Source organism: Erpetoichthys calabaricus, chromosome 1 (genome assembly GCF_900747795.2).
Source record: "Erpetoichthys calabaricus chromosome 1, fErpCal1.3, whole genome shotgun sequence".
Lineage (NCBI taxonomy): Eukaryota > Metazoa > Chordata > Cladistia > Polypteriformes > Polypteridae > Erpetoichthys > Erpetoichthys calabaricus.
The window spans coordinates 239,172,680-239,197,929 of NC_041394.2; the positions used below are offsets into that span (position 1 = coordinate 239,172,680).

Below are 25,250 nucleotides of genomic sequence, written 5' to 3' on the forward strand. Positions count from 1 at the left end.
TTATATGAAATTTTAATTAAACTCAAAAATACAGGGGAAACTAGGACATTGTGGTATGTATAATTTAGAAATCCTTGTGTGCTGCACATTTGTGCTTTAAGTAGCCATAAAGAGCTCTGCACTTTGACTGTCACCTGACACAGAGTGGTGGAATCAGAATGACTACATACTTTACAAACAATGTTGAGAAGCTCAATAAAACAGACTGCTGACCACATTTTATTTCTGTAGCACACTTTGAAGTGTGCACTTTATGATTGTGTTCAGATCGATGCTACATTAAAAAAAATTTGGGGGTTTGCTGTTAAATTTTCTATGGGAAGAATGTTTACAGTGTCCATAAATAAATTAAGCCGGTAGGAAAAAAAATAAACAAACCGTTGGTTGGCGAGAGCCAGGAAACTCATCAGTGGGAGGACAAACGTTTGAGTAATAAATTAGGATGATGATAATAGAAAAGAGCACTCTACTCAGAGCATCACTCAACTATATTTTAGATTATTTGGTAATAGTTGATGTAATTTAGATAAGAACTGAGTGAGACTGTCAATGTGCCACTCAGACTCTAATGAATATTTCCTTAACACTCTGAATGACAATGAAAGTTCCAGGACTTAGTAAACTTCTTTGCACTAAACAAAAGGTAACAGTTACAGAGCCTGCACATTAATGCTTTTGTTTTCTGGCATTTGCAGTAACTGTCCAATAACCCATCACAAAATTAGGCTGATACATACTTTAAATACATATGTGTGTAAATTGTTATATTTTTATAAAACTTGTAATCTGTAAGATTAGATAGACGGATTACTTGATTTACTACAATAGTTTACAGTGTTGTTTTAGGTTAATGTTCTGCTTGAGTATACTGGAATATATACATTTTGTTTGCCTATTTTTGATTGAAAAATAAGTTTTGCTATTCAACTGTTCAAAAATACAGTCTTAATTAAAATGTGTAATAGACTGCATGTTATTTTTATGATATGAACTGATTTGGTCACCTCAAAAGAAGTTTATTTCAGTATGAATGACACTTCTATTTGTCTGAGCACTTCCAGGGAAGCTTACAAACCACCCTTTGTTCTGTGGTCACAAAATTTCTCAGAACTACATCAAAATGCAAACTACGCAAGAATGGCTACTGCACCATACTCATAGTTTTCTCAAAGTCACAGCCTTTTATCTCCCATTATTTGCAAAAGGCTGCAAAAAATGTTGTGTAAGTATCTGGATTACAACTTATAACAAAGTTGTTGTGGTGTGAAATATTTGTATACAATTTGATGAATTCTTTGTATGTCTTTATTTGTAACTTAGACAAAGCAGTGTTATATTAGTGTTATATCACTGATAGGAACAGCGGTGATTTGATATTTTGCTAACCAACCCATTTTAGGACTGCAACTTTGTAATTTGATGACAGGGTCAGGGGAAGAGCCTAAAATCAGTTTGGCAAGTGATTTTCTGCAAGGCTCTCTCAATCAACCCCACAAGAAAGCCAAATTACCTAGCTGGCCAGCATCAGCTCAACAAATAGTTTTGGGGGCAGGTGTGAAAGGTACCGTGTGCCCCATCGGTCTAAAGTATGGCTGTTTGGGATTGGTTTGAAGCAGAGGCCATTCTGTAGCATGCCACCCTATTGGTGTAAGGATTTGGACAAAGAATGCATAAATTTGGTTGCTTTACCCCTCCCTCTCTCTTACCATTATGATGAAGGAGCATCTCACACACCATGAACTGAAAAGAAGACAACACTGAGAAGCAAAACTCAGCAGCTATATTGAGACACGCATGCGGCCTGTCCTGAAGAAAGCCATAAAATGAGGACTTAACTAGAGACACTTAAAGTAACTGAAAGTTTGTGTGCCGCCTGAAACTACATATCAGCATTTATCAGGTTGCATGTTTGCCAATATTCAAGTGTACTTTGCTTATTGTTATTATTTTATGAATATTATCAATAATACATTATTTAAGTTGTAACTTAACTCCTGGTTGTTCTTTTTACTCTGTGTAATTACCTGAGGTTATAGATGTAGAAGGGATAGTGGGGAGAAGTTATAAAGTACAATACCTTGTAAACAGTGGTTAGTCTATGGGATTTGAGGCATTCTGACAAAGGCTACTCATTAAAGAATACAAAATGGGAAAGTAGAGTAATATAGAGCTCTACCAAGACAAAACACAAGTTATGATCTGACTTGTCAGAGTCTCTTTGGATGTGTGTGCTAAATCCAGGTAGGTGAGTTTGGCTTCATTTTAGTTTAATAAGAAGTGGAATGAGAATGTTTGTTGGGAATGTTTGTTTTCTGCTGGGAAGATAGCAATTGTCATTTGACAAAGTTGTGAACATACACAAAAACCTGACAAATTAGATTTGCTGATTTTAATTTGAAAGCTGTCACAAACAGAAGTGGGCACTGCATTTTTTGACTTGGCTTTCATGAGCACTCCTTCTCTGCCCAAACTAAAAACATGAAGTACACATGCGGAGTGTGCTACTTTATAAAACAACCTTCCTTTCCCGAAAGTTTAAAATCTGCATTCCAGAACATGCAGTTACTTCTTAATTGCCATACTGAAGCAAGGTGAAGTTAATCAAAACAGTCTACTCTTTAAACGTCCAATCTTTACTACATTCGAGTTCTTCACTGGTCCCTTGGGTACAGATGATGGCTTCAATCCAAAAAAAGGTAGATGTCAAACTAAAGGATACTGCACTTAATGTGATCACTTTACAGTTTGTACACTTCCAGAAAGTGCAGATTACTGCTTTTTGAGGTTTATATTTTAACATTCTAATAACGTTTCTTGTTTTTGCAGTTTTTTTAATTGAAACTAGTAGAAATCAACATAATATATTTTATAGAGTATAGAGCAGGCCTTCTTTTTTATTTAACTATGTCAATAGATGTGGGAAAACAGGGGAAAATATCCAGACTAATACATAATATCTAGAAAGGTCTACAACCCTGATCCACAGAGAAATAGAATGAAAAGCACAGTACAAGTATTAGTGGAATTCTATTGGCCTTACCAAAAGTCCAACTGTTAATTAATAATAATAATAATAAAAAAAAAAATACTGTTACTCCCCCTACACAACCAAAGGACACTGCTGTAAACGAAACGCCATCAAAGTTACTAAAGTAATCTATAATCTAAAAATTTGATTTTATTACAGGTTTTAATTTCTATTAATGCCTACAGACTTATTGATTACCATATTTAATGATAAAATAGCATTCAGTTTGCAAACAGATTCATTAGAATCCTTAACAAAAAGTATATGTTGTTACACATTGGAATTTCAATACTTTTTTGAAAAACAGTGCCATTCACATGGAATGCATCTTCCTGTAAAGGGCAGTAATGACATTTATGTGAAAAGTAACCATCAGAAACATTCAAGGCTTTCCACTTTCCTCAGCAAGACAGCCTATAGATGAATTTTTCTGCTTTATCATATTTTATTCTTATTACTTTACTTGTGTACCATGTAGTGCACAATAATGAAACAATTTTATTTGCTGTGTATTATGTAGTACCAGGCAGTCGATTTCATTCTGCTTATTGAATTAAGCTTTTTATTCTATATTGCTGCAAAAATGGCATGAAAGAGTAAATTGATTATGAAGTATTCTTCAATCAAAATTATGTTTGTAAAATCAGCTTAAAATGTCTCTTAAGTCATGCTGACAACAATTTGAAAGGACTGACAGATCATAATCTCTGTCTTTTGGCGATCAGACTTAAGTATGAATTATTTCATCATCAATATAAATATCCATTACAAATGTATCCGAAAAGCCTTGTTATACAGTATTATTAAATCCATACTCTGCCTATTAAAAATAAAAGTTGAAAACAAATATTCTTCCCCTTAGTCATTTATTCCTGCCCTCTTTAGATAAACCAAATTCTTTTGAATTATTAAACAAGCCATGACTTGTCAAGGTCTGAATAAGGTGAATAAAAATAAAGGCCAAACATGAGTTTAGATTAGCAAAACAATCAAATCCTAAAGGCAATTTTTCAAAAAGGATTATAAAAGCAGGTGAATGCTTCAAAAAGAAAATAACTTTTAACAGAAATTACAACAAAACACAATCCTAGATGCATTAATGGCTTAACAAAACAGCTTGCATTTTTGTTTAGAAATAGTATAATTGCTGTAAAAAAAATATGAACTGCATAAAAAAAAATAAACCTTGTATTTACTTAAGCATTCAATACCCTATGTTGAGTTTTTTGAATATGACTGGTGATTTTTCACTACTTTTTCTTTCAATCTTCAAGCAAACCTATACATTTTAATGTAATTTAAGTTAGGACCATATCTATAAAGATCATTCACTGTTTTAATGCCACTGACAAATTGTTTTGGCTGTAGTGTGAAGTCTTTCAGCTTTCTCAGACTGAAGTAATTTTAAATTAAAGACTGGCCATTTAGTGTTCCTCTTATCCTTGTAATTGCCTCTGTTCCTGCCACCTATAAGCACTCCATAACATGATGCGGCCACCAATACTCTGCCCAAACTTTCATCTTTTATATAATAGATGAGAAAAAAAATCAAAAGCATGGTTTCAGAGTGTGCAATATTCCTTTGTGAAAAATTAAGAGATGTTGGTATTTATTTTATTCACAGAAGTTGCTTCTGTCATAACACTTTTTCACAGAAACCGATATCTATAAAGTACTATAAAGTATTGTTTTGTCACCTGAATAGCACATTCCATTTCAGTCCTGGAACACCACAGTTCCCTTAGGATCACCAGTGTTACTTTTATTTCTGAAAAATGCCTTTCTTGCAGGAAAGCTCACTTTCAGGAGACAGTCTGTATTATTAGACTGGAAACTTCCATATACTTGGTTACTCTAAATCTGATAGGTTTGAGTGTGGATATGTTTGTGAGTTGTATGATGTAATGATATAATAACCTATTCAGGTTTGTGGTCTAGTTTGCACAAACGACAGCATACTTAAATCAGGAATTTATTTTAATTATAACAAAGCAGGCCTTGTACTTTAATTTTGAAAATTATTATATAACTTGTACAAGTAACCAAAGGAAATCACACAAAAAGGCATTATCCCTGTGAGTGACTAACAGCACTGAAGGGGAGGTGAATTTACTTTGATGTTAACGCAAATGATATGAAAAGCTAACCATCTGAAAAATTTACACACATACGAAAAAACAACAAAGAAAAATAAACTAGAAATTTCAATGAATTATAACTTACTCATAGTCTTGTTTCTTTTGCATAAATATATCAGGTGTCTCCATTTCACCAGACGGCAGTTCAGGTGGTAAGTCAGAATTTCCACTGGCATTTACTGTGCCTTGAATGCTTTGGCTGTACTGCTGGACACGCTTCCACAGATCATTGTACAATCTTAGAAGCTTGGGATATTCTCCTTCTAAAGCTTGCTTCAAAAATGAGGATGCTAGAAATAAATGCATGTAAAAGAAAATCATTTTGTGAAAAATGAGAACAGCAGAAAAAAAAAACAATGCAGCCATTAAAATGGTGTTCTCTGATTCTTTTACTGAAATCATACCTTCTTAACCTACTGCTTGCATTAATGGAATTTTCTCTTCAATACTCTTTCTTCATGAAACAATTACTACAACAAATTCAAAAAACTGAGATTGCTTTACACCTTAACCAGTTTTCCTAGCAGGCAGTGTGGCTCTATTGTAAAAGCTTTGGACTTTAAACCCTGAGACTATAGGTTCAAACCCCACTACTGACACTATGTGGCCATGATCACTTTACCTGCCTGCACTCTAATTGGAAAAACAAAAGAAATGTAATCAATTGTACCTTAAATGTTGAAAGTCTCCTTGGATAAAGGCATCAGCCAAATAAATAAATAAAAATAAATAATCAGATTGCTTTCTGTTCAGGTACACTATAAAAATAGTTATAAAACTCTGCTATTAATTACAAATTTGTAAGCACCAACAAACCTAAATAACAATGTATGTTATATAAGTATATTTAAAGTAAAATGTATATACTGTAAATGAGCACATTTTAGGATAGTGTTTTTTTTAATGCATTTAATTCTGCGGTTTATTTAAAATTAAATAAAATTCTGCGGTGTTATAAGATGGCAATAGTAAAAATACAATTCAAAATGAGGATGAAATTGCTTCAAGTGTGTTAAATAGACTTTCTCAGTTACATGAACTGTTCAAGTTCACTTTGCTTCTGTTACTCAGAAAAAGAAAAAATAAGCTATGGACTAAATGTTTAACAAAATATTAAAAAATTAAAATCAATAGCCATCACGTACTTGTATTTGCCCTTTTACAATGTTAAAGACCCAACTAAACTGAGATTTTTTAAAAGCTCAACATTTATTGAAAAATGTAGAAATCGCCACTGTACATTACTTTTCAAATGTCACAATGTAAACATACAGTATCTAAATGCTATGACAGGGAAAAAAACTGTGCTGTTTGTTAACAACAAGGCAAAACGTTATTATGAATAATGATAGGATTTCCTTGGAACCAACTTTACAAAAAATATACAAAAAATGCATGAATTTTATGTCCTGTTGAGCATTCAGTCTTTCCCTTTATTCGTGCATCTTGCTTTATGTGAGCACAGAGGACTTCAGAGATGAAAGTTGTTGGTGTCATTATTTAAAGATGGCTTTTAAAATATGGTTCAGAAAGGAAGAGGACATTAAGAATTGTAGAATAAATAAGATAACAGTATACTGATCAGGTAAAACAGGAAACAAGGAGCAGATGAGAACATACAAGAAGGCAAACATTCTTTGAACAAGCTTGCTCAAAATCAGAAGCGTCAAACTGAATTCACCTGAAACAGGTCTCAGGTGAAAGTTGCCATTAAGAGCCAATACAAGTGGCATTTATAGCAAAGTGTAGTGAGGGACAGCCATATTTATGACTACTACCAATTGTTCAAAATGTTTCCATTTCCATTCAACATTGTCCATTGTAATAATAATAATAATAATTCTTTACATTTATATAGCACTGTTCTCACTACTCAAAACACTTCGGCGTGTGGGGAGCCACTGCAGCCACTATGAATATGTATCATCCACCTGGATCATGTGTTAGTTATCCAATTAGAGACAGGGGATGATTAGGAGGCCAGAATGACTAGGCCGTGGTGGGCAATTTAGCCTGGACATCACGATATGCCCTGCTCTTTACAAAGGATACCTAGGGATCTTTTATGACTAAAGAGAGTGAAGACATTGATTTTATGTCTCATCCAAAGGATGGTGTCATTTTTACAGCACAGTGTCCTTATCGCTACACTAGGTCACTGGGATCCACATTCAGACCATAGGGTAAGCGCCCCCTGTTGGCCACACCAAAACCTCATCTAGCAGCAACCCAAGCTTTTCCTGGTTGATATTGCCTATTCTAGTACTGGCCAGGCCCAAACATGCTTAGCTTCAGGTGGATGGCTTGGTCATATGTGCAAGGGTGTGGCTGTTCTCTATCTTTCCTTTTATTTGTTCTGTGTTTTGGAAAATATAATTGTCCTTAATTTTGTGCTTTTTGGTATCTTAGGCATTCAAACCACATTTACTGTATACATTAAAACTTACAGAACTAGTCATAGTACAAAAAATGTCACTATCCAATGTTGTAAACAACATTCTAGTATCTTCTCATGAAGAAAATTATAAATTAATTATGTCGTTAGATTTGAAGAGCAGCCTTTGACTTCATTGACCACTCTATTCTATTACATAGGCTGGAAAATTACACTGGACTCTCAGGCACTGTCCATACATGGTTTAGTTCATACTTACCAAATGAACTTCAATATGTACAGAAATGAGCTGAGAGTACTCATCATCATATTCACTCGGACCATTTCTGTTTTTACTTTACATGCTGCCACTGGGAACTATCATTAGAAAATATAGTATTCATTTCACTCGTACGCCGATGACACTCAATTATACATTTCTGTTAGACCAAATGATGTTTCTTTGATAGTGTCCTTAATTAATTGTACCAGTGAGTTAGAGAAGTGGATGGATGATAACTCTGAATACACAAAAAACAGAAGAATTATTTATTGGGAGAGTGATGCAGACCATAACAATATTATTTCTTTTTTTAACTCAGTTGGTCTAACCATTAGTTTTACTGATTTAGCAAGTATCTTTGACACCATTATATCTTTTAAAACACAAATTAGAAATCTAAAAACTGATTTTTCTAGCTTTAGAATATGGAAAAATTATGATAGTTCCTAATATGGAAGATACTGAGAAATTAATTAATGGATTTATTTTTAGTAGGATTGATTGCTGCAATGTGGTCTTCACTGGATGCTCAAATGGTTCTTTATACAGCTTTTGGTTAATTCAAAAAGCTGCTGCAAGAACCACTACAAAAATCAGAAAGTACAAATGCATACCTCCTGTTCCTAATTTGTTACACTGGCCTCCTGGTAAGTGGAGAGGTGAACATCCAGATTCTCCTTCTTGTATATAAAATCTTAAATGGCCAATGCATTGCTTACATATCTAAACGTATTACTTACAAAACAGAGTACCCATTAAGATCTGAAGATGCTTGCCTGCTAAAGATTCCATGGATAAGCAAAATAACAGTGGAACACTGAGCTTTTAGCTACACAGTCACAAAGCTGTGGAATGATCTGCCTGCTTATATATGGAGATGCACCTTCGGTCTTTTTAAATCCAGGCTGAAGACTCATTACTTTAGTCTAGCATACCCTTACAGGAACTGCTGATTAGCAGATTGTTAATCATTTATGTAATAGAAAATACTACAATAACTATGAACTGTTACTAGCGCTCCTTTATTCTGTTTCTTGTCTCAATGTCATGCTGGGGCATTTGGCGCCATTGATCTATGTCCAAACTGAATTTCTGTCCATGGAAAAATATGGAGATTTTGGGAGGCTTTGACTCAATAGACAGAAAGATTCTGCTTTCATATTAGATTGTCTAGCAGTTTTTACTGTAGAATGCCCAGGAGGAGATGGGCAGCCAGTTGGCCCAGGTCCCCAGAACTGTGACTGTGTCTGACTTCGTCTGCTGTAACTAACCATGGAACACTCTGAGGAATATTTTAGAGGCTGTTGACTGGAATTTTTGTTTTCCTGTCCTCCACTGTCAACGAGACAAAATTATAATGTTAATGGAAAGAAATTGTTTAGAACTTTTTCTTTCTATGTATTTAAACAAATATGTGTTTATATGCTTTTGCATTATTTAATTAGAATTTTTTAAAGTTTGCAATTGTATTTACTTGTGAACTTGTTACAGTGCTCCAAGCCTGCACTAAGTGAAGAGTGCTACACAAAAATAAACTGAATTTCCCTGAACTGAACTTATAATTTATGTTCCTATTTCATTGAACACCTCATAAATGTTTCATAAAGTTTTTGTTCAGTATAAGTGATTTGTTATAAGGCTATTGTAAACTGTAAACAATTGTAAGGAAAATGAAATGTATCTCATACATGCTGCTATATGTGTAAGATACAGTAGTATAAGTCACATCAATATGTAATGAATATCCACCTATCTATTTTATGAAAAACTATATTCAGTCACATAGCTTTGGCCATATCATGGTTCCATTACACTGAACTTGACCAATCCAAGTTATTAACATTAAAACAGCCCATGGAAAGACGTTGATTCCTATCATTTCAGCTTAACATTACCAGTTAACCTTCCATATATTTCTTCATGATAACAGAAAGCAAAAACACCCAGAGAAATGTCAAGTAAACACAGAAAAAAACCCACAAAATCCACACAGACAGTGAACCAGGAGTCATACTAAAGGCCACAAAGCTGTTGAGGCAGTACATGCCACTGAGCTTCCACATTGCCTATTATGTTCTGGCATACTGTATGAATGTGGTTTAGATGCCAGAACAGTTTTATGTAATATCACTTTCAAAAGAGACAAAGCATTATTTCAGAACAAACACAGTGAAACACAAGTATTGAACTTTGCTGTAGTGTGCATACTGTACTGTCAGTGATGTATTTATGCCACAGTTGAGAATAACATTTAATCAGGCTCATGAATGCCGTTTTTTAAAGTGACAATAGAGTTTAAGCATTGAATGCTGAACCCATCCATACAAACTGAAGATAGACAAAAGGTGGTTTACTGTAATTTGCAAATGTCCTCACAGTATTGCACTATATTAAAACTCAGGGCAAATGGCACTTGTAGCAGAACAAAACAAAAATGGTAAGACATGAAAAAATAAGTAACAATAAAACTGCAAAAACTGGGTTTTAACAATAGAATCCCTGGAGCCTACGAAAAAAGACGTAATCCTGGGCCACCATAAATTTCTTTGCACCTCTCCATTAGCGGCTTTTGTTTTTTAAATGTGTCGATCAGCACAAGCAGCCTGCTATCCCATCACCCTCACCGCTGCAGCTCAAGTCCGACAAAAAGTTCTCCCAGCTCAAGTCTGTTTATCTTGGTGTGAGGTGCCTGGAGTTGTATAGGGTAAATAATATATTGTTATTTGGAACACATGCAGGTAAATGTACAGTAGGATAAAAAGAAATGCAGGGCAAGAAATGTTGAACAGAAATGTTTTTCATATTATAGTACTAATGACAAAATTTTGGCATGAAGTGTATAATGTATCAAAACTGTAGTCCAAATATCAAATAAACACTTTCACAAAAGGTACTAGTATAACAAAATAAGTGTGCTTTCATTGAAGAATATAACAGAAGAAAAAAAAATCAGGTTAGGGTACAATACTGACACGACCGCTTGGGTGGTGCAGCAGTATGAACTGCTGATTCCTAATCAAGAGGTTGCCGGTTCAATTCTGGTTGCTTCCCAGAATTACCGTTTTGAGTAGTGAGCTGCTCTTATTCTTACTATCACAGAATAAAAACATACATTTGATTTGAGTCTGTAACAGCTGGTGTAAATTTATGGTACTTGTAAAGGTTAGCAGTTTTTTTAATTCAGTTTTTTTCTCTCAGTCACATTCACGCTCCCCCTGATCTGACACTGCTGTTGAACTGGTGAACTCAGATGAGGATGAAAATTCTACGGAGAAAGAGAACAGAAGCCCTCCCCGCAAGAAACCCCCAGTCACACATAACAACAACGCAGCTGCACCAGGAGTAAAGGCAGAAGATGGCACCGTTTGGATGCAGCAACAGGTTGGGCGTCATCCTGCCAGTCAGTCTGCCCCACACGTGTCCTTCAACGAAAGAGCAGGGCTTACAGAACTTGCTAAGGTATTGTGCAAAGTTCTGTTTGTGATTATGTTTTGTGACTGCCTTTATATAAAAAACATTAGACCTATTTGCAAAACAAAAGACGCTAATGGAGAGGTGCACTGGAATTTAAGTTGCCCCAGGATTACTCGTTTTTTCATAGGCTTCAGAGATTCTAGTATTAAAAGGATAACAAGTTTTTGGGATGATTTATTCTGCATTTGCAGAAAATAATGGAGTTCAGTTTTCCCAAGCCTAACACTGATGTCACCAGAAAAATAATAAACAAAATATAGCACATATCAAGTAGAGTGGGTCACTATCAATTAAAATGTGTTTTTTTTCTCCATTTGTCACTTTGTATGTATGCTAAATTTTCTCTTCACTTAAAGTAATCTATTTCTAATTGACAGTTTTTCACAGACTTGTTTACCCCAGTGCTTAGTGAAACATAATACAATTTTTTGACTACTTTTCACACTGGGTATACATTCAATTTCCAAGATGCTATTATGAGATGTTACTCTATTTTATGTTTCTGATGTTTCAAATCTTAAAAGGCTAGTGTTATCATATTTAATTGTTAAGGCGTGTCTGAATATTGTTATAATCATGTATAAAAAAACACATACAACAGTTAACATAACCATAAGCTCTAATTTCAGAAAGAAATAGCACAAACAATCAGTGAGCATACTCATTAAAATGCTCACACATGCATTTAAAACATCAGTTAACATGACACGGCACTCAGAGTTCGCGTCTAGCAAGCCATGGGGTCACAGTTTAATTTTGGACCTCTTTGACAGGTATTAAAATTTGTCTCTGCATATTATTCCACTAAGAAAGAAACCATATCTTTTGCATATTATGTAGGTTATTATGTAGGTTGCCAGTGATTATCTTTTATTTAAGAATATAATTACAACACAACATTCAATATTATAAGAGCCAGTGTTGCTAAAAACAGTGAAAAATTAATGGAGTTCTTCACAATACTGTTAAATTGCAGACAGAGTTTACTGTATATATAGTTCCTATGTTAGTTCTATTGGTTTTGTCTATTAGTTTGTAATTATGTACTGTCCATTTAAAGTGGTTTCTGTTCTGGTTTTTCAAACTGCATATCGGGACTAATTCTCCTCGGACTACCTTTTTAGGAAAACACTTTTTTCCTAACTGTTGCCTTTTTTGCCATTTTTGTTCTTTTGAGATATTCCGAATAAATTCTTGCATTTATATAAATACTTTGCTGGCTTTGTCCTTTCTAGCCAAAGGCTTTGATGGTTTATTTCCCTAGAAGGACATTTATGTGTATTTTTGTTATATTTTGAGACAATTAAAGAGATATTTTAAACTGTGAAACCCTGGGCCCCTTTTCATCCAAAGCCAACCTTTTAAATTTGGGTCAGGCTGCCTGGAGTAGGCCTTGCTTGTGGAGGCACTCACCCTCTTAACTACAGAAGCGTACTCAATATCATGACAGATACTTTGCAATAATCTCCTAATAAATAACTTCTAAATGAGAAATTTAAACAGAAACTGGATAGAGAAAGAATAATTCTTTGGGGGCTGGGGAAATCCCACTGCGCAAGAGCTCATAATAACTGCTAAGTCAATACGTGGAATATCTCTGAGCTTGCCTGAGCTCTCTACCAATGGCCATCTCCAGGGCAGTAGTGATCACACCAGATTAAGAAGTGCTGTGTGTAGGGGGTGACTATATATAGCTTGCAAATTTGAACCTCTTCAGTTGTAGGGAAGGAGCTGGTGATTGTGAAGTCACATTCTGCATCCCAAAAGTCATGTTGTACTGAAAAAAAATGTCTGAACCCATTCTGAAAATGCCATCTTCAACCTTCTGCATGTTGCTTATTTGGATTTCTCCCATCCAGGCTTTATGGGTAACCCAGGCAGCAAGTACTTACCAGCTAACATAGGTCTGCATTTAAATGAGGTTCTTCATCTTGAAAATTTAATTCTGTAGTATTTGAATATAGCTGGGTCACATTTTGTAGTATTCCTTTATTTAGCCCTTCCCCTTATACTTTATCAATATGCTAAGTATAAACCTGTCACCAGTACAAAGTTAGTGGCAACATTCAAAAGATCAATGATACATAAAGCCTGTCCACACCAAAGTTATGATACTAGGAAGAGCCACACATTTTATTATAGATAAAAATAACTTTTGCCCAGAGGTTATTTCTTAGAATTGATTAACAACAAACATTTAAGTACATACAGTGCAGGTTAGGATTACATTGTGAACATGAACTATAAAGTTTTTTTTTTGTTTATGAAAAATCCTTAAGCAATTTTTGGAATTTGGGGCAGACAGTTATCAAATAAAAGAAAAGCTTTAGCAATTTATTTGTAATTTTCCTTGCTTCACCTCACAAAAACATTACTTCATGTAACTGTAAAAATATAATGGAGAAATTACATTCAAAATCACTAGTCAGCAAACTTCATATATTGTGGCATAGACACCTTACTAAATAAAAACTGAAATTTTTAGTAAGGAGTAAGAGAAATGATTACACTGTAGAAACTAGAAAACAGAGCACAATTATAAGCAGAGCTACATCAGACATATAATGTACTGTAAATACTGTATTGCTATACTACAATAAAAGAAATAATGTTTAATCTGTGTATTTTTATATTTATTAGGAAAGTAATAATAAATACCAATGAAGAGGTGATACAAATTGCTAATTTTTTCTTTTTTTTTTAAATCAGAGGTTTATTTAGTTATTGTAAGCTTCCCATTGCTCCTATACACCCAAACACAGAGTATATTTATGCGGAGGCACCAAGTGTCTTAAACAAAAAGAGCAAAGGTGCTGTTTAAACCTTCTTTCTTAAATCTTCTTGGAATGCTACTATAAAAGAATGATTGCTGTGTATTAACAAGCACAAAATTACTTTTATACATTGAATCTTTAGCTCACTGAGAGAAAATTAAAATTGATATCAATAGCATTGAAAAGAAAACAAAACATATGTCTTTTGTTACAGATACAGCCACTTCAAATGAATCAGAAGAGATATATGGTGCTTTTTTGTGTTACGCTGCCTGGACTGCACCACAAGCAACCGCACCATTTCAGAAATGTTCAGTAGATCTATCTATCTATCTATCTACTATGACTGCACTAGCTTGAAAATCCACCAGGTGGAGCAGTTAAAGTGACATAATTCTGTAAAGAACCTGTATTTAAATCCCAATTCAGCGACAATCTTTTTTGTTAAATTATGGAGTTTAAGTTGAACACTGTTCACATTTTTATTGGTTTTAAATTGCTATTATGCTATAGTGTGTTTAAGTGATGTGTGCTTTTCTGTTTACATCCTCTCAGAGATGGAAAATGGCAACAGTAATAATATACAGTATTTTATTTCAAGCCATTCAAGGGCACATTACAAGATAAAGCCATATAATGGTATCAACTCTTTAGATGAATATTCCATGAAAATTTACACAACCAAATTCCATGAATTACGTCAATATTTTATGCATCAGAATGCTACTGTGTAATGTTTTCTCCTATACATTCTATAGAGTAGTAAAAACATAAGAAGAAAGTAAGTACATGATAAAGAAAGGTTCTGATTAACTCTACTTGATAGTAATATTAATATAAAATCATGCATCCAAGCAACAAAATATATCGCAAGTGGCTAGAAATATTATGACATTCTTGTTTCTTTTTTTCACACTGTATTGTCCTTATAGTGATAAAGGTTAATAGACTTGCATAACAAGTTGCACTCAGGAGCTTAAAACACTTGCAAATCGTCTACAAAATAGACATAATGGAAACTGAAAATTAAATATATTAGTGGTGCTGCATTTGAAAAACAAGTACAGTCGTTGTAAAGTGGGTTTTCCTTCCACGTTCACAAAGACATGCATACAGTAATAAACTGAAGGGTTTTGCAGTCTTGTTGGGAATATACATACCTATTTTTTAAGTTTAATTTATTTTAATTCATGACCTTGTGGTGTCAATGACAGCGGTGCTGTGTTGCTGTTAGTAAAAGTATAGAATGGAGCTACCTCTGCTTGATACTAAAGAAATAGATTTTGTCTTGCGTTGGACTTAAATAGCTCCAAAAGACAGATGGGTAGATTGAAAAAATACTTGTTGAAAATATTCTCAGTTATCAAAACAAAATCAATTAAATGCATAAGCATGGGCTTGTCATAACTGGGGGGTGGGGAGTCCAAACAATTTAGAAGTTACAAAATAAACAATACAACAATAACAACAACAAAAAATATTAAAATCCTCAGACTGGTGTAACATAGGAGGCACAGGCACAGAAAAATTAAACTCAGTGATAAACACGGCAACAGAAATACACATGTTGGGGCTTTAACAACATTGCTAAAGGCATATTTATTTCAAAGTATACTGTGACATTGTTCGTTGATTGAATGGAAAGATTGCATTATTTGCATAACTGCAGGAATCATCTGTAAATGCTTAAAAGATTTTTATACTTCAGTTTCACAAATTCTGTTAATCATGTTGGGATAGAGACAGTTCATTTCAGGAACCTAAATTAGTCTACAGAGACTACATAGTAATATTATTATGTTGTCACTATCACTGCAACTTGTCTGTTATGCTGGGTAAGTGTGATGTTGGATGGACTGGCAGAATGATTACCTGCAAGGCCAGGATGCCATAATGGATGGAGCCCAAGATTGAAGACACAACCCAGCTAGGATGGTCCTCAGTTTCTCTTTTAGTCAGGATGATCAAATAATGGATGGACAAGGGACAAGTGGACTTTCTGTCATTCAGCAGGAGCCCTGTATGGACACCCACAGGGTTCCCTAGGTATTGTAGTCCAATCCTGTCAGGGTTCTTGGGTGATGCAGTGGGGGTTCTGTGAAGAATGGACCTTACTATTTTGGAAAGCTTCGATATTACATGGAAGTGCTTCTGGCAGAAGCACTGAAAAGGAGACATTCTGCCTCATCCAGCATGTAGGAGTCATGATGAAGAGGATGAAAATCTTCATGTGGAGGAGTGAAAGGAGATGGAGGAGTAGAAGGGACTTAATTAATGACAAATACTGTACATTATTAGATTTGTTGGATATTATTATTATTGTTAAGAAAAAAAGACTGCATTAATTTTGTAAATTTAGGGTAGATATTCGTACACCCAGATATCGAATTTGAACCACTTTTAAAATTAATTTGAATTCTCCAAAAAAAAAAAAAATCAGGAATTAGTCAAACATTTACAGTATATTGAGTCGCTCTCTATATCATGGCATTAGCAATCAACATTACACTTTTCATCATCAGCACTAACACTTGTCTGGGTCTCCCTCCTGACTTAAAGGTTTGCTGCCTGTTGGGCACCCTGCTCAGCCTGCTGCCACATACACTCATCCTGTTTCATACAGTCTGAAGCTTGAGTATAGCCCTCTGCTGCAATATGTTCTCCTAAATGCAGTATAGAAAAAACGATTTCTTTTTTCACATACCCCCACAAAATTAAAATTTTATATCTCTAGTACATCTGTTGCAAATACAGGGTGAGCCAATATGATGTACCGCATTTCTCAAGGTCATTGCGCGAGGTAGAGGCAGCCGAGTGGGTTGGGGTTAGGGTCCTTTGATAGGCGATCCCTTATAGCAACATGCTTTGGTCCATTGCGCACCGTGCTGTCGCTGCCAAAGCATTCTTCAAAAACAATGAATCCATCATCACTACACGACACGCATTCTGAATGCACTTCAGCATTCCTCCTAATGGTGACATTCCAAATCGGAAAACAATTCTTCAGTGGGTGGCTAAATTTAGATAGGCGGGTACAACATTGAACACAAGATCTCCAAACCCTCCTCTGACTGTACGAATGCCTGAAAACATCCAAGCTGTAAGGGCATCAATTTTGTAGTCTTCTAGATGTTCATCACGCAAACATGCTTCTGCCTTAGGAATTTCCAACACGTCTTTGAGGAGGATTTTGCATGAGGACCTTAATTTCCATCCATACAAAATGATAGTAGTACAGGAACTCACTGAGAGAGACTGGGAGAGTCGTAGAGAGTTGTGCGCGAACATTCTGCAAAGTTCATCGAGATGCCATCGTCATGTGCAGCAATGAGGCACATTTCCATCTGAATGGTTGCGTAAATAAGCAAAACTTTCGCTATTGGGCTGAAACCAACCCTTGTGAACTTTATCACAGACCCCAGAATTTGCACATTGTAGGTGGGCCCTTGCTTTTTTGAGGAGATGGGAGCAAAGTTCACTGTCACTTCATAACATTATTGAAATGTGGCCCCAACTGGAAGAAATTAATGTGGTGGATGCCTGGTTTCAAAAGGATGGAGCAACAGATCATATGGTGTAGAGATCCATGCAAGTTTTGCGGGAGATGTTTCTGGGGAAGCTGATCTCTCTGCACGGCGATGTCGGGTGCCCTTCATGTTCACCTGATCTCACTGTGTGCGATTTCTTCTTGTGGGGCTATCTCAAGTCAAAGGTATACACACACCGACCTCAAAACCTTGTAGCCCTCAAGGACGCTATTTGCCACGAAATCGCCGCTATTCCCCTTGAAATGGCCGAACAAGTGATCGTCTCGAAGAGTGCATCACTAATGATGTCCACCACCTTGAAGACATCATTTTTAAAACACACTGAAAAAAAATCTGTTTTGTATACCCTTTGTTGTGTCGTAATAAAATTTATTTTATCTTGTAGCGTTTTTGTAGAATAAACGTTTGAAATGTGGTACTTCTTTTTTTGGCTCACCCTGTTTTAAGTTAAAAATGCTTCCATAGGGCACCTGCTGGTGTCAGTCTTAACCAAAACATTTGCCCTTTATCATAACAGAATTTTAATTTTTTTAACAATTAATTCATTTTTAGTACCCTACATAGAGAAAAAGATGTGAAAAATAGCTCTGAACCTTTTTAAACAAAAATGTATCTGTGACAGTAGGAGTTTTTCTTTTCCTTTCCTTTCCATTACTGTCAGATTTACCTTAGCCTGCATACATGTATGTAGATATCGAACAGTGTTTTAATGTCATGATTATTTTGTTAATCTGTTCATGGGCTCCAAGCCTCTCCTTATCAAACTGAGTTAAATGAAATTGACAAAACTGATTTAGAACATACATTGCTCTCAATAATAAGAACAATGAGGTTTTCCAAGGCCTGGTTAAAAATGTAAAGAAGATTTTTAACTTAGTATATGACACTTCAATTGTAGTTAGGCAGACTGAGATAAGCATCTTATGTGATTTTTCTATTTTATAGTGGAACCTACACATCGAATTAAGATTGCTTGATGTATAAAACCATACGCATTACACTTTATTAAACATTGTTGTGAACTTATGCACTTACAAGTTTTCAAATGGTAGAGGGATTGAAGTGAGCTAATTGGTTATGTAATATATGAAATTTATTTTGTGTAGAGTCCAATACTGAGAGAGTTCAATATCTCAAGCCTTCCAACTTTGAGGACCTATACAAAACTAATAAGAATGAATATGCTTTTCATGTAAAACACATTTTTAGAATGATTCTAAAAATAATGACCCTATAAACCTATAACCTATATGTTACTGTTCTTAAAATTATCAACAAAGTAAAGTTACACATACCATTTGCAGCCTTCTGAAATTCAACAGATAAAATGTGAGTTATAGCATTCCAGAAAGTGTATAAGATGTCAGCCTGGCCATCCTATCAAAAAAAAAAAAAAATCAAATATAACATTAACAAAATTGCATTGTACACAGGAATTTCTTTAATGGCAAATTAAGCATATGAGGACTACAAATTCAAATGTCTGTATCTTGATGCTTAGGGTGAATATTGCTATCAATATTATGACCATATGAAATACTATTCAAATACTCTTATGTTCTGTTGTCTTAAGTTGTTTTTACAGTACCTAAAGAGAGTTCAACAAAGCAAAGATGATTTACATCTAAAAAGCAGCAAATTCCACACTGCTATTCTTCTGTATTTACTTTAGAAAAATACATCTTTAAATTCCTGTTTAAGCAAATGCCTAATTAGACTGAAAATTGATGTGAAAAAATTGAACAAATTAAGATGTTAAATTTAACAGCCTAGAATAAATGTTAGCTGAATATATAAATTAGGAACATTTCCTTGAATTTGAAATCCCAATGACATTAAACATTTACATAACTACAAGACTTGCTGTCATAACAGGTTGTGAAATACAACTAAAACACATGTTAAGACAAGGTGCAGTTACTGTAAAAATGGACTAAAAATATTATTTAGAAAAATGACTGTGAACCTGATTTATTTTATTTTAAAATTAGTTGTAACATTTACACAAGTTGGGAAGTTCTCCACTCATTATGTTACTTCTGCTCAATGGATTTAGTTTATAATGTGTACGAAGAGAATAACACAACAACTAGGGAAACAATGTATGACCACTCAAACATGTTGGAGTAAAATTTTAAGATAACCCTTGGCAAAGTGATCTAAAGGGGTGGCGGGACAGGGGGACATACAAAGAACAATTCAAACTTATACTTCCATGATAGGTACCCAACTGAGTACCTTGACAGCCACAATTCCATTTCAGGTTGAGGCTGAAGGAGCCATGTGGAACCAATATGTGGGATCACACATAATTTGAAGGTGTGGCTTCGATCACAAGAAAGCATAGGAGAGGAAAGGGGGTTCTAAAAGTGCTACAGAACTCTTTACTGGAGGATGAACCACAAGTAAAGTCTGTGATTGACAATGCTACAAAGATGATTTAAAGTAATGTAAAAGTGTGGTCTGAAAATTGAGTTATCTTTTTGAGGTAATCTGCTAAATAAATGAATAAATATAAACTACAACCAATTACAACTCTTCATTTTTCTCAAATGGATGCAGAGATGCCTCCTAAAATTCTATACCTGCAACAATGACTACAACCCAAAAATGGATTTCAATTTTATTTTATTTTTGTATACAAGTAACATTAGCACAAAAGACTAAAAAATACACAAAATCACAACTTTGGCACCACCATTTAGTAACAGTTGTTCATTCTTGCATACTTAGCATCAATACTCAAAATAATCTGAGGGAACAGCATGCTGGTAGCACATATTCAGTTACTGGAAACCACTAACCGATTCATGGAGCCCTTTACATTAAGACATCAGTCTTATATTATTTTTTGGCACTAGGGACGGCATACTGCTTTTCCATCTGTAATGTATCTCAACTGTTCAACTTCAACAAACTGCAGGAAATACATACACGTAACCTGCCTTATAGAAGTATGTGTGTGTAGGTGGCTCATTACGTATCAGTAAAGAAAATCTGAGCCATTATTGAATTAAAAACTGGAATGAAGGATGTCACACAACAAACATCTGCATTTAAGCCCAATGGCATTTAGATTTTCTTCCCCTACACTTTTTCAAAATCCATCCAGCTACTGCTGCTCTTTAGGCAGCAGGTTACACCACATAAACAAGCAAATGTGGAGGATTCCTGTACTCTTTTCTTATAATCTCACAACATACTCCTGCAGTCACCTAACATTTTTTCTCTTTTCCCACTGAATGGTGTTTATCTTAAGGTCTTTTCACTTGTCTGCAAATCCCCTGCTCAGGACCATGCACCGCACAATCAGGGCAACCTTTTTATTCAACCAAAAACATCAACTGCAGGCAATGGAATAAAGCACCCATGATGCACTACAGCAGACCTACACTTGTCCAACTAAAACATTAGGAAAATGCTAGCTTGTTTTATTTTTTTCTTAATAAATCCTCTTTTTAACAAGCTTGTGTAAAACATAGCACTGCAAATCGATAGGCTGTTCCCATTATATGCGCAACATATGTGTATACATGGCACTGTACACAATTAATACAGATGATGTCCAAGTATATTTCTGCAACACATGACCATCATTAAATAAAAGGTAATGAAAAATAATTACTTTTTCAAATTTACTTTCTGTCACCAGCACCCACTCCTTAAAACATTTATTTGTGTTTTGCAGGTATTAGTGGGAATTACCTGAATGCACAAAACCTTGCCAGTGTAAACTAGCTACCAAAAAAGATTAATGTAATTTCTCTGATAAGGAAGGGGTCTGATCTGAAAAAAAACATCAACACAAACTTTCCTATTGAAGGTGGTCTATTTCCTACTGTTGATTTAACATACATAAAGGCTCCATAAGGACCCAGAGATATTCCAAAGCAAAGTTAAATCTGTACTGTACCAGACTGTGAACATCATTTATACCAATGGACAGTTTAAAACGCAAACTATACAATCATTTACAAAACTGATTATTAAAAATATTATGTTATAGGATATCTGATTTAGGGCGGCACGGTGGTAGAGCTGCTGCCTTGCAGTTAGGAGACCTGGGTTCGCTTCCCGGGTCCTCCCTGCGTGGAGTTTGCATGTTCTCCCCGTGTCTGCGTGGGTTTCCTCCGGGCACTCCGGTTTCCTCCCACAGTCCAAAGACATGCAGGTTAGGTGGATTGGCAATTCTAAATTGGCCCTAGTGTGTGCTTGGTGTGTGGGTGTGTTTGTGTGTGTCCTGCGGTGGGTTGGCACCCTGCCCGGGATTGGTTCCTGCCTTGTGCCCTGTGTTGGCTGGGATTGGCTCCAGCAGACCCCCGTGACCCTGTGTTCGGATTCAGCGGGTTGGAAAATGGATGGATGGATGGATATCTGATTTATGGAAGAGTCACAGAATTATATAGAGTTAATATGGAATAGGCTAATGTCAGAGATAACAGAAAGACTGCAAGGTTAGTAGAACTAAATGACTGTTGATCTGAACATTAATCACATTCTGTAGACAAGAATAAAATCTCTAAGCTTTGGTTCTGTTGTTGTCTGACTAGCATATACCCATATATACTGACACAGTTCTTTAAATTCTACTTATCAATTTTCTTTTATTACATAACTGCTAATACATCCATGTGGACGTGTTCAAAAAATACCATGGGATGGTTAAACTTCTAAAATGAAACAGCTGATATTAAATTATTTTCACCGTTCTGTTTAATTTAAATAAATTCAATCAATAAAATACCATTGATTTTCATGGTATATACTGGGAGACTTCAATGTTGATGTTTGGATTAACAGAGATACCTGCAGGGAAGTGAGTGGTAAAACAGCCTGTCTGCTGTGAGCCTGAGCAATGTATTTTCATTTGACTTCTCTGTGTTAGATATACATCGTCTATGATAAATAATACAATGCCATTAACATAAAACTGCAGCTGAGTTTACCTGGTCCACTTCTGGACTGTCACGTAAAAGAAAAGATGCTGAGCGCTTAAATAATCACCACTTGGTGGTGAACTGGCTCAGATACTGTAGATGGACTGACTACAGGGCAGATATAGAAGACAGAAATGGGAAATAAGGGTATAATATGAATTCCAAGAAGATGCCAGCAATGAATGTAACTCTCATTTGCAAAACAGATTCTCCTGCTTCTCAGTAGTTCTAATGGGCCCTGTTAAAGAATTCCCTAGTAAAGGCAGTTACAAGGAACTGTGTTTAAAAATTGATCGGATCCTTTCACAGCCAGAACAGACACAAGACACAACTTGAGGACATTTAGGTTGAATGAGGCTGTAAAATTAAAAAATGAGGGAGAAGCTGCAAAACTAGCAGAATGAAAGTCTGAACATTATTTTCATGAACTCATGGAAAATGTCTTTATAAAGTGGCCTGAAAGAGATCCTGGCAAAAAAACTGGAGGCTCAGGAAAGTTGGCTGGGCCATTGCCAGGCTGTTCTCAGCAAGGCTGGGGAAATATTGACCTTGAAATGGGATAACATAGGGAAGTAAAGGAAACACTTGTACATCTGGTTGATACATCCTTCTTGAGGAGACAGTGAGGGAAGAATTTGCTGGGAATGGGTCAATTTCTGTGGATAAGGTTACTGCAGTAGTTGAAGTGTATGAAGTTGCAAAGCTGAGCAAGAGGATATGATATTCATTAACAAAACTCCTCAAATTTTCATGTAAGGCACCTCAAGTATGGAAGAGTGGTGTGTCGGTCTTCCTAGGACACCCTACATTGGTGTGCTAGAATGAAGCCACTAATTAATAGTAAAACCTAAGATAAAGAAGGAGCAATGCAGGCTCCATTCTAGCCATAGAACTCCAATTTGTCCTTACTTGAAAACCTATAACAATTTGATAAAGGCAAATTTGGCTAGGGACCAGAGGAAACAGACAGATGCAAGGCAAGCAAAAGAAATCAACAATTCAGGGAGACTTCAGAGCAGAAAGGCACTGCTCCTCTAAATTAAAGCATGTCAGTTAAAGTGATCTGAAATGCTCCTAAGTGCCACCCAACCAAGATGGTCTGTAGGTATAGTATGTCTTATCCAGGTTTCCAAAATCCAGAAGCTACTGAGTTGGCTGTTTGAGTCCAGTAAACAGCAAACAAGTAGCAAAAGAAAATGCGCAGTTCAGTAAAGTTCACTTTAGAAACTTCAAAGAAAAACGTTATGACACGCTGAAAATAAAAAAGTAAAAACAACTCTAATTTGTTGCAGTCTTAGCTTTCCCATGTACAGTTTGTGTTATGTTTTATGCTTAAAATTAGGATACTTTTCTATGCTATTTTCTAATACATTTACAATTTGTAGGGTGAAGGTTACTGTTTGAATCTTTTTACACTTTAAGCATTGACAACTGCAGGACAGAGCAAAAATAGAAAAAGTCTCTCCTCAGAAAGACCAGAGAATAAGTTCAAATATTCAATTTACATGTTAACGAGTAGGGATTAGATATTTTCTATATATCGTAGAAGTATAAAGCCAAGCATTATCACTACTATATTGTGACTTTAACTTTTTCTTTTTGTGAACATGTTTAAGCCTGGTGGGAGACAGTTGCAGGATATATTGGTTTTAAATGTTAAAAGTCATGAAGGCTGCAGCCTTTATGTTCAATGCTTTTGTAAAAAAATTATATTTATAAATTATAAAGCAGCCAAGATTGGCCCTGTGATCATGTTATGGATAAAAACTACTCAGAAAAAAGACAGATAGATGTTTGTGGGAAACAGAAAAAAAGTATTTCTTTATAAAAATTAGTGTAAGGGGAAGACACCAATCCGTGTGCATTTTACTAACACCTAACTGGGGATTTTTTTTCTTCTGAGTACTTACATGCATATTCGTAACTCACAGATGTATAGAATCTCCAAACTATAAAAATGGTTACAGTATCTTATTCGCCTCTAATTATATTTTTGTACATTATTTTGTGTCACCTTATGATGGTGTGCTCTGTAGAAACGATAATATAAAAAAAAGTTTTATTCATTTATATTAAGTATATTGGAAAATTTTTAAAAATTTGGCAAGAAATATTCAACTTTATACTACTTCTTAAATATGTACAGGTTGCCTGTGCTTTGACTTTTTAATAAGATTCACTGCATTTAATCTTGCTGTGTATACTGTATTTGTATATTTTTCAGACAGTTGTTTCTCCATGACTATCTTAAATGAGCATTCTTGCATCTGTATGTCCTGTACACATGTCAGTAGCTGTAGCTATACGGGCCGTAGCCGCAAAAAGACGTATTGCGCAGGCACCCCAAGAAATGAGGCGCCGCGAGAGGCGGCCAAGACCACAGAAAAAAGGAGTGAGCACAGAAAAAAGGAGTCAAACGCAGGCGCCGCACGAGCAAAACACCCCCCCCCCACACACACACAAGCAACTGACGGGACACACACAAAGAGGACGATTCAACAAGCCCCTGGCACACAAAAAAAAGAGCACGCAAACCCCCCCACACACACACAAGCAACGGACAGAACACACACAAAGAGGAGGATTTAATCCCATTGCACACGAAACGGGACGCACACAAAGAGGAGGATTCAACAAGCCACAAGCACACAAAAAAAAGAAGCCGCGAGCACTACACAAAGCCCAATGGACACG

The 25,250-nt window shown here is 35.4% G+C and overlaps 1 protein-coding gene across 1 annotated transcript in view; it reads right to left on the bottom strand.

Moving 5' to 3' along the window:
• The window catches only part of cog5 (component of oligomeric golgi complex 5), a 507,949-nt gene that overhangs the window by 160,405 nt on the left and 322,294 nt on the right, over positions 1-25,250 (bottom strand). Inside the window, exons 11-12 of the mRNA XM_028812938.2 lie at positions 18,915-18,996; positions 5,252-5,456 (exon numbers count right to left, since the gene is read on the bottom strand). Of these exons, the coding sequence (XP_028668771.1) occupies positions 5,252-5,456; positions 18,915-18,996 (287 nt within the window). The remainder of the gene's footprint in view (positions 1-5,251; positions 5,457-18,914; positions 18,997-25,250) is intronic.